Below are 11,342 nucleotides of genomic sequence, written 5' to 3' on the forward strand. Positions count from 1 at the left end.
GAAAACTTAGAGTCACGGAAGGTTACGATATAGTTATGAAGGAGGGTGTAGCTTGGTGTTCTCTTTTTAGCTTGTAATTTTCTTTTTAGCTTGACATTTTATTTTTAGCTTGATATTTTAATTTTAGCTCGATATTTTCTTTTTAGCCTGATATTTTCTTTTAGTTAAAAGAATTAACTAACACCCAGCCCATCAAAAGAATAAAATAAAACTAAATCTCAATTTTAGATATTCTTTAGATTTAAATAACAATAGTAGAGTACCCTGAAATATATATAATTAAATATAAAAATAAATAATTTTTATATTTATTTAAAAATATATTATATATATATATTATATTATATTTTTAAAATATATATATATATATAAATTATATATATATTAATATATATATATTTATAATTTAGTATATATATAGAGTCATCTATAAAGATTTCGTAGCATTGACGAATTCACAGCAGTGCCAGTAACTTCCCTGAAACTCTGTATACAACACTGGTTGTAACGAGTCTAAAGCTTTTTTTTTTTTTTTTTTTATTTTTCTAAGTATACTACAGCAATAGAAAAAATAAAAGTAAAACTGCCGAAAGAGATTTGGGTGTTACGCTATTTCCTAACTTACTTTGGTCGTTGTTAAATACGATCATGACAGATCATTGTTATAGTTGCTGTTTCTGATCTACCTAAACGTTATTCTAGAAACAACTGAAGAGTCTAACACTACAACAACCACGACACCGGCCATTACAAGGGCTCAGAGTAAGTCTAGTATTATTTCGTATTTTTGCTTATTTTCTAGTATTTTACTTAAATAACTTCCATGATAATATCAAGGTTAGCTATATTGATAAAAAGATATCCTAGTTTTTCACTCGACAACTATACAGTGGACTTAGTAGATTTGTTTATACTATGTGTCTGGATCTATACATATCTTGTGTCCCTACAAAGAATATGATATACAGATAATGTATTTCATTGCTAATCTGAGGTCATAGATGTCATGCCGATGAATTTCATCTCAAGTCATGTTATAGTAACCTCAACGTTGTCTTTGAAACTTTTGAAACTTTCTGAATGGGCCGTGGTATTGTCACCGCAATGTAGCATTGAAATTTTTTTTTTTGTTTTTTTTTTTTTGAACTGTGACATAGCCCCAACTTTTATTAAACATGATTTATTGTGTAAGTCAGTATTTCTGACATGAATATTGTAATATTAAATATTGCAACCTACCCTTTTACAGATCGTATATTTCAGTTAGGCCTAGCTTTTTTTTTCTTTTTTACTGCGACATAGCCTGAACTTATTTAACTTGATTTATCGTGGAAATTCAGTATTTTTCATATAGTAATTGTTAAAATAATATCACACCTACCCCTTTAAAAGATAATGCTAGTCGAAAAATGCATACTGATTTCAGTTAGGCCTAGCTTTTTTTTTCTTTTTTTTTCAACTGTAACATAGCCCCAACTTTGAGTTAACTTGATTTATTGCGGACATTCAGGGTTTCTTTTATGAATATTGTTACATTGAACATCACACCCTACCCCTTTACAAGATAGTGCTAGTCGAAAAGTCCATGCGAGTTTAAATTAGGCTTAACTTTTTTTTTTTTTTTACTTTTTTGAACTGTGACATAGCCCCAACTTTTATTTAACTTGATTTATTGCATCAATTCAGTATTTCTTATGTAAATATTGAAACATTAAATATAGCACCCTCCCCTCTACAAGATAGTGTTAGTCGAAAAGTGCATAAGAGTTTAAGTTAGGCCTAGCTTTTGCCCCGTCTGATCTGCGTGTTCCTCCTTCCAGTGGAGACCATGTGCCGATCATCTGACGAACGCAACTGCGTGGACCGATTCGAAGAGTGCCTCGTTATGGTTGGGCCAGGCGCAAATGTCCCAAGGACACCAAGCAGAGGTGAATAGATTATAGGAAATGATTTTGTTCATATACTTTAAAACATCTTTGCATCTTTCATTCCATGACTTTGTCACCATGAGGGAATGTTTTATATTTTTGTTGCTGGAGAGACATTTTTATGCCTTTCATAATCGCTAATTCAACACTTTGGCTTTGGAATTGCAACACTTCTGTAACAGTTTCCTGAATGTTAAAAGTTATTTAAATATGCAATGTTACGGATTATATTTCCCTTCATACGATCTTTTTATCTAGGGTTTAACTGTAGTTTCCAAAGCAATATTAATATTATAAAGGTATTTTCGTTGTAATTGTCTGAATGTTAAAGGTATTTACTCGTGGCCATTCTACGATTATCACATTCTTCTTACAGTCTTACTTTCTCCAGTTTAATTGTAAATTCCAAACTGATTCGCTAAGATTACAGATATCTGTGTGGTAATTATCTGAATGCTGAAGTCCATTTATATAGTGCTTTCCCAGTCATTTCCACCTCATGCGGTGCACTTAGGCATTACTTGAGGTTCTTTGCAGCGTTCCTTCGGCCCCTAGCCGCAACCACTTTCATTCATTTCACTGCACCTCCATTCACATCGTCTTTCTTCCATCTTACTTTCCAGCCTCTCGTAACAATTGATTCATAGTGCAACTGCTTTGAGGTTTTCCTCCTGTTTCACCTTTCAAACCTTTTACTGTCAATTTCTGTTTCAGCGCTGAATGACTTCATAGGTCCCATTGCTTAGCCTTTGGCGTAAATTATATTCAATTCAATCCAATTCCCAGTTATATTTTCATCATGAAAAGTTAAAATATGTCTACTTTCATCCAACCAACAGAGATGACTGAATGCACAAGATTCTTGGATAAATTCTCAGATGCCATGGCAAACATCACTGGAACAACAGGTAAGGAGGAAAGGACCCAAATCCCAGGGGATATGATATTCAGAAAGGCTTGGAAATCTTGAGTCTATATAAAGATAGGAATAATGGTACTTTACATCTCTTCAGAACAAATAAGATATTTTCAGTTATTATATTTGATTACTTCGTTCTTTCATCTCAGTGTAGAATCGGGTATGTCATTATTCGAGAGAGTCCTATAAATTTTTGTTTTCTCAAAATAGGTAGAACAACATCGATTAATGATTCCAAATGTTCCTAAATCGTGGCGTTAATCTCCATTGACTTATTGTCCGATTATTCCAGGAAACACAACCACTTCAACAGCCGCCCCTGTGAGTGGCATCACTGGAACTACGCCTAGTACCACCACTACCACAACTGACAGGTCCACCATTGCCGGCAACAGGCGTAAGTATACATATTTTTGTCTGTGAGCTGGTATATTGATCCATACATTTATTCATTTGTTAGTAGATTCATTTTCGTAATATCTTGATCTTTTGGGTTTATATTTCCTTACTGAAATTTGATATTTTCTTGCTGAAGTTTGATATTTTCTTGCTGAATGTTGATATTTTCTTGCTGAATTTTGGTATGCTCTTGTCACTGCTACGGGGTTCATCGATGTTTGTTTGACAATATCTGTCTATCTTCCTACTGTCCCTTTTGGATCTCGAAAGACAGTTAACCTCATAACTAAAACCCGAACCTAAAAGGTATTCTTATTATTACAGGCGAAAATGGCACCACGGAAAGCTCTGTCCGCACTGGCACAAGCACAAGCACAACCACAACTACGACTACGACTACAACCCTGAGACCTGGGCTTAACACAACTGTACGTAATTCTACTTCTGGACACTCAAAGGAAAACAGTAAGTTTTGATCTTAGAGTTATTATCCTTTGATTCTCATGGGTAGAAATATATACCAATACAAAAGTATATATATATATATATATATATATATATATATATATATATATATATATTACAGGCAGATCCCGAAATCAAGCATTTCGCAAACTGCCTGAAATTTCAGACAGATATTGGATTCCCCCCACCCTCACAGGAACTAGTACTAAACACACCGAAACATTGTTTAGTACTAGCCCCTAGGGGATCAAATGTACGTTTCGCTATCTGCCTGAAATTTCACTCGTGAAATGCCTGGTTTCGCTTTATATATATATATATATATATATATATATATATATATATATATATATATATATATATTATTATGATATCGATTACAGTTGCTTAACCTGAATTCGACAGGATTATTATGTAAAGCAGAGACGTTGCCGACATACGTATATCTCTTCTGTTAGCCGAAGTGTCAAGTTGACCGTTTATCACTTTTTCTAAATAAAAAAAGATGCATAGATTTAAACTATAACTCCCTTTCGGTGTAAGTCATTCCCGAGGTATAGTGAAATCGGTATATTAAGTGATTTCGTGACGTAATAGTTGTGAGCCTAAAAGTCACGCATGTACTAGTAAGTAATATATATGTATATATATACGTATATATATATATATATATATATATATATATATATATATATATATATATATATATATCTACATATATATATATATATATATATATATATATATATATATCTATATATATATATATATATATATATATATATGTATGGCTTTTATATCTATGTATATATATATATATATATATATATATATATATATATATATATATATATATATATATATATATATATATATATATATATATATACATTTAAATGTGTGTGCAAGCGTGCGTGTATGCACATATGAATCGCGTGCTTTAAACGCACTTCAAAGCATTCAAGCAGTCACTCAAGTCTCGCCGAACACTTTCCATGCAAAGAAACCTTGAAAAATATAAATTCCAAAGTCAAAATGACCGTACATCGTAACCATCAATTTATTCTGAGCAAACTTAGACAAAGAGAAATTCGGTAGCGGTAATTCTACTTTTATAAACGCCCTTGAAAGCGTCCATTCTTTTTATATATTTTTCTTTTGCTCTCGAAGATCAAGAGTTCAGTACCACATTACCACAGTGCTATCCATTTCCCCATAATGCTGCAATGACAGTTGCAAATCGCTTGACCATGCAATTGCATCGTCAGGTTAGATGACTGCTCCCATGCAAGTGGTCGATCTGATAGCCAGCCGCCTGCATGACCGATCGCGGTGATTGGTGGTGGCGATAGTCATGATGTAACGGTCGCCGAATGAATCCGTTATGGTTACGCCACTGCTCTTTTGTACCCATATTTACGGTTGCCTGCTTTTTCTCTCTTTGTCTGTCTTTGCCTCTCGCACCTTTTTTATTTATTCATTTTTTTAACTCAGGCACATACATACATACATACATACATACATACATACATACATACATACATATATACATTAATACTTACATGTACGAGTACGTACGTTTTGATTTTCGTTTTAGTCACATTTAAGAATGAGAAAGGACCTACTCGTGAAGGTTTTTTTTGTTCATTTATCAGTTATATATATATATATATATATATATATATATATATATATATATATATATATATACAGTTTGTTTGTATAAATACTTATATTTGTACAGCAAAACATACACGCGCGCATTTATATATATATATATATATATATATATATATATATATATATATATATATATATATATATACATACATAATATATATATATATATATATATATATATATATATATATATATATATATATATGTGTGTGTGTGTGTGTGTGTGGGTGTTTGATGGAAATACATGGAAGCGTGTTTCAACCTTAAGCAATTTCTCCACAAGCACATTTCTAACCGTTGATTACTGGACTAACCTTTTGTTCAGTAAACCACAATATTGAAATCGTCATGCACCAACCCAGAGGGCTCATCAGCAGCTCATCGAACCCTACAGACACTGTGGCATTTAGTTGACATAACTCTAAGAGTGTGCTAAAATGTGTGCCGACGTGCGAACACAGTTGAACGAGAGAGAGAGAGAGAGAGAGAGAGAGAGAGAGAGAGAGAGAGAGAGAGTCTTTTCCAGCCACTGTTTCACAACACCCACTCCCCCACCCCCCAACCCACCCACCCCCGCCTCCTAAATTACAGGTGAAACCCAGTGACAAATGCGGTGTCCCTATTTTTAGTCCACGAAGTCGTTACACATCAAGTCATGTTTTTGGAATTTTAATTTTGTGTTTATGTTTACTTTTCTTTGTCTGAGAATGTACCTCGGTATGGTAGCTGTTTTGATTATCTATTCCTTTTTATTATAGATATGTATGTAAATATATTAATCTGCTCGTATTATTTGACCCTTCTGGAAGAAGACTTATCATTTTGACACAGTTCTCCCTCGCCTTATTTTCATTACAAGTGCAAACCATTTCGTCATTCCTCGTTTGAAACCATTCAGCAGAACTATGATCTACCTTATTATAGCAACTCCCATCACACGATAGCATTCCTTTCCGTTGAGTTTATATTTTTTATTTATCTTATAAGAAGTGAATAAACCTAACACGACCTAAACCCGACTAAATGAGCACTGAACTTGACTAACCTTTCTTACAATTTCCAGTTACTGCCGTGTGCGACTTCATGGACATTCCCAACTGCCCCCACAGGGTCGAGGAATGCTTCCGGATGCGTGAAAACAAGAACGCCAACAGGACAGGTAGGTTTCGATTTGAAGAATGTAAATAAGTATAAAAAGTGGATAAATATGAATATATAAGAAATATACATATATATATATATATATATATATATATGCATGTATATATATGTTTGTTTATATATATGTATATATGTATATATAAGTATATATATTTGTACATATATATATATATATATATTATATATATATATATATATATATATATATATATTCATTTATTCATTCATATACACATATTTATTTATAAATTCACTCTGTACACAGGACAGGTATGTTTTGATTTGAGGAATATAAACAAGTTTAAAACATTGGATGAATATGAATATATAAGATATATATACTATTATATATACACACACACATTTATTCATTCATGTACACATATTTTTTTATTGATTCACTCAGTATACTGTTGGTTTATACTTCCACACTGATACTGATTTACGAAAGCTAACATTATATGGAAGAAAGCTTAGTGATAACTTAAAATTAAAATTTACATTTATATGAATTTTTAGCAAAAGACGGAATTACAAATCAGAGCATTGGCATGAAAGTAATAAAAATTAATTATTGGCAGTTGCCATTATTTTGTGACAATTGTGAATTTGTACCAAAAGATAAAATGCCAATCAAAATATGATCATAGTGGAATAATAATTGATAAACACAATCTATGATTAAAATGTATCACTAATTTATAATTTCCAGAGGCCGAGAAGTGTGCACAGGTCGTCACATCTTACGAAAACATTAGCAAGAATCTAACAGAGAGGATAGGTACGTGGAAGCGGATTGACTTTGTTTGTTGTTTTATGTACAAGCAGAGGCGATTATGCACGTGATCCTTGCTGTTATTTAGATCAGTGTGGCCTTATGCCTGCACGGGTTTTTGATTCTTGAGCTGCCCGTGAGACGCTTGCAACTGTCCATACTTGTCCTGAACATTGCAACATGTAAATGAATGAAAAGATAGTAAGATGGCAGCGTTCTGGACTGTGCAATATACTGTTAGCCACTCTCCCTCTCTGTCTCTGTCTCTGTCTCTGTCTGTCTCTCTCTCTCTCTCGTTTGCCCGTCTGTCTGTAATAACCATTAATCACTTTATAACGATTTTAGTCTTCAGCAATCTATAATCTTTCCCATTGTCCGTAATGCTCCTCACTACCCTGCAGCCTTCCCCTACCCCCCATCCCATTCTCCAGCCTCCCTTCCCCTTCCCTTGATCCCATCCTCTCCTCCACCCCTTAAAAAAAAAAATAATGAAAGATTACTTGACCTTTCTGCAGAAGCTGACCGCCCCCCCTGTAACACCGATAGTTGCAAGAGGTGCGAGACCCTCCTTCGCCCCACTAGGAGCTTCACCTCCTCACAGGAAGAATGCAGTACCAACACAGGTGAGTGGCGCAATATATATATATATATATATATATATATATATATATATACATATATATATACGTATATATATACGTATATATATATGTTTATATATATAAACACCAATTGAATTATATTCACCCGAACATGAATATGTATGCATATGTATAAATCAAACTGTATGCATGGTGTCACATTGCAGGTATTGGAAGGAAAGGCAAATAACATCATAGTCATATACACGCTCATAGCAATATTCATATTTACAGGGAAACCTACTCATATATATCCTATACTATATATATATATATATATATATATATATATCTATATATATATATATATATATATGAGAGGAAGAGAGAGAGAGAGAGAGAGAGAGAGCGAGAGAGAGAGAGAGAGAGAGAGAGAGAGTATACTTCCTTGTAAATATGAGTTGTAAAATATATTGTTATGTCTATACATGGCTGTACGTTCATTTGCTTATACTTCCAATAACGGCAATATGACACCATGCATTCACTGTTTAAATTACACATATGTATGCTTGGTTAAACATAACGTAAGTCAAATCTAAATCAGATTTCTATTTTCTTTATTGGAACAGCTGAAATAGAATGATTTACTAAAAAATAAACAAAAGTGAATTTGCCCTTTTAAATTCTAATTTATTTTTCTTTTCTTCCATGGAATTCGACGAGTAGAACTCACTTTGAAGGAGTGCATGAAACCTGTAAGTATTTTCTTTTATATTCCTCTTCTCTCTTTTTGGTTTTAGTTATGCTTGAATTCACTTATAATACTGTATATATATATAGTATGGAATATATATATAATATAATATATATATATATATATATATATATATATGTATGTATGTATAGTAGATTCACATCAACCGTGCATTTGATGTCTAGGCCAGTCCCTTACGACGCTCCTGATTGGCTGTTGATATGCCAATCACATGGCTGGAAACTCTGTCTCTCTGTATCCCTCAGGAGAGGTGGAACATAGATCTTACCCATGTGATCTCTCGAGAGAGACTGAGAGTTTCTAGACCTGTGATTAGCTTACTGACAGCCAATCAGGTGAGTCGAAAGGGACTGGCCTAGACATCAAATGCACGGTTGACGTGTATCTACTTTATAGTGTGTATCTATGTCTTTAAAATCTACGAGTAGAAAAGCTGGGGGGAACAGAACTTTCGTAGTTCATTTTTCATTTTAAAATTCACACTGAAGATAATAGAAGCTGACAGACCTTTACATACAAAAACAGAAAGAGGGGGCGGGGTTACAGTTTGTTAATCTGGGTGGCGTGTTCTCTAAGTAAGAGAGACAAGGAAAGGGGATCTTGTATGTATATATATATATATATATATATATATATATATATATATATATATATATATTATAGTGTGTGTGTGTGTGCTTATATGCACGTAGAAAAAGAGAGAGAGAGAGAGAGTCCTGAATCCATTGTGGATTCAAGTATGCACTACATTCTTACACTTATTTACCACCCTTAACAATCGCCCCTCTTGTCTTTCAGGTAATGGAGAGGCACCTGAACCAAGTGGGCAGACCTGACATTCGGCAGCACATCATGGGCTTCTTCAACAACTGTTATCCCAAGACTTCCTTCGCGGTAAGTTTCTCTGTCACTCGAGAACAGTTGTTGAACAGCTCTTGTTCTGGTACTCAAGAACAGTTGTTGTCCAGCTCTCAAGAACAGTTGTTGCTCTGGCTCTCGAGAACAGTTGTTACTCTGGCTCTCGAAAACAGTTGCTGTTCTGGCTCTCGAGAACAGTTGTTACTCTGGCTCTCGAGAACAGTTGTTACTCTGGCTCTCGAAAACAGTTGCTGTTCTGGCTCTCGAGAACAGTTGTTACTCTGGCTCTCGAAAACAGTTGCTGTTCTGGCTCTCGAGAACAGTTGCTGTTCTGGCTCTCGAGAACAGTTGCTGTTCTGGCTCTCGAGAACAGTTGTTACTCTGGCTCTCGAGAACAGTTGCTGTTCTGGCTCTCGAGAACAGTTGCTGTTCTGGCTCTCGAGAACAGTTGTTACTCTGGCTCTCGAAAACAGTTGCTGTTCTGGCTCTCGAGAACAGTTGTTACTCTGGCTCTCGAAAACAGTTGCTGTTCTGGCTCTCGAGAACAGTTGTTACTCTGGCTCTCGAAAACAGTTGTTGTTCTGACTCTCGAGAACAATTGTTGCTCAGGCACTCGAGAACAGTTGTTTTAGAGATTTTCTTGTACAGTAAGCCCAGGAGTAATAAAGCATAGTTAATCAGAAGATAAAAGTGCAAATGCATGTTACGTGGGTTTGTATGAGTGCGTGTATATACCAGTTCATGTTTTCATCCCTGCCTTGATTGAGTAATCATTCATTTTCTGAAATGTCAATGGCTTATTATTCATTACAGTCCATCTGGCGAAATTAAACTGCGACTATGAGTCGGTTTAGTTTTCTCATATGAAACATCTGATTTATTCCATTCTTTTTTTCGTATTATGTATTTAATTCTAATTGTTTTTTCATTTTGCAGGGAATCACTCCTTGCATCATTGCAAGATGCGCCGAGATCATCTAAAGGGAAGCAGCATCTTTCTTCTCTTTAGCTTAAAACTCGTTGATTGAAACTTTCAGTCAATGGGGCCTTCCACGCGACAGATTTAATGTCAACATTCAGTCTTCATACAAATACACTCAAATATGTAACTGACTGATTAAATGACACTTCTGGCGTCGTGTGTGTAGGTGTAGAAAATAGTGCTTTAAGAAAATTTTGAGGTAAAGTTAATTTTAGATACAGTAGATTTTGTTGACAAGTATTTATTTTGTTTTTTTGCTTTTCCAGTCAACTGATTTTTTTTGTACTAGATGATAATCCAATGTTGTCATTTACTGCATGATAAAGTAGATATTATGCTCTTCATGTTAAAAGGTTCTTGCATGATTGGAAATTCATCTGTTAGCCTGACTTATGTAGAGTGTGGTTATAGTAACCATGGATTTATTTATGCACAAAATTTCAATAAAGACTTTATGGATGTTTTTTTTAGCTTTTATTTCTCTTTGGTTCTGTTTTGCCTTAACAAGTAAGAGCTATTTTTTTGCATCCCTGGCTAAGTTGCTCATCATTTCAATGATTTTTTTTATGATGCAAAAAGTAGCTTTCATAATTAGGTAATACTTAGTTGTGTATATATATATATATATATATATATAATATATATGATATATATATATAATATAGATATACTTGTATGTATATATGTATATACACGAAAGGTGGGTACATACCAGGTTAAAACCCTTTTGGGTCACTACCTAGGAAAGATTATTGTGACTGTTTTTCCTGACTTTTTTTTACTCAACGCTTAGATCCAGGAGTATCCAGGGAGGGT

At 34.0% G+C, this 11,342-nt stretch overlaps 1 protein-coding gene across 1 annotated transcript in view; it reads left to right on the forward strand.

The window, feature by feature from the left end:
• Positions 1-10,990, forward strand: part of LOC135201796 (mucin-2-like) — a 38,535-nt gene extending 27,545 nt beyond the window's left edge. The window contains exons 10-20 of the mRNA XM_064231062.1: positions 703-762; positions 1,821-1,928; positions 2,768-2,836; positions 3,140-3,244; positions 3,571-3,711; positions 6,455-6,550; positions 7,265-7,333; positions 7,843-7,950; positions 8,638-8,666; positions 9,485-9,580; positions 10,481-10,990. Coding sequence (XP_064087132.1) covers positions 703-762; positions 1,821-1,928; positions 2,768-2,836; positions 3,140-3,244; positions 3,571-3,711; positions 6,455-6,550; positions 7,265-7,333; positions 7,843-7,950; positions 8,638-8,666; positions 9,485-9,580; positions 10,481-10,525 — 926 coding nt within the window. The 3' untranslated portion in view covers positions 10,526-10,990. The remainder of the gene's footprint in view (positions 1-702; positions 763-1,820; positions 1,929-2,767; positions 2,837-3,139; positions 3,245-3,570; positions 3,712-6,454; positions 6,551-7,264; positions 7,334-7,842; positions 7,951-8,637; positions 8,667-9,484; positions 9,581-10,480) is intronic.
• Positions 10,991-11,342: the final 352 nt, after the last annotated feature.

The sequence above is a fragment of the Macrobrachium nipponense genome, chromosome 28 (assembly GCF_015104395.2).
Source record: "Macrobrachium nipponense isolate FS-2020 chromosome 28, ASM1510439v2, whole genome shotgun sequence".
Classification (NCBI taxonomy): domain Eukaryota; kingdom Metazoa; phylum Arthropoda; class Malacostraca; order Decapoda; family Palaemonidae; genus Macrobrachium; species Macrobrachium nipponense.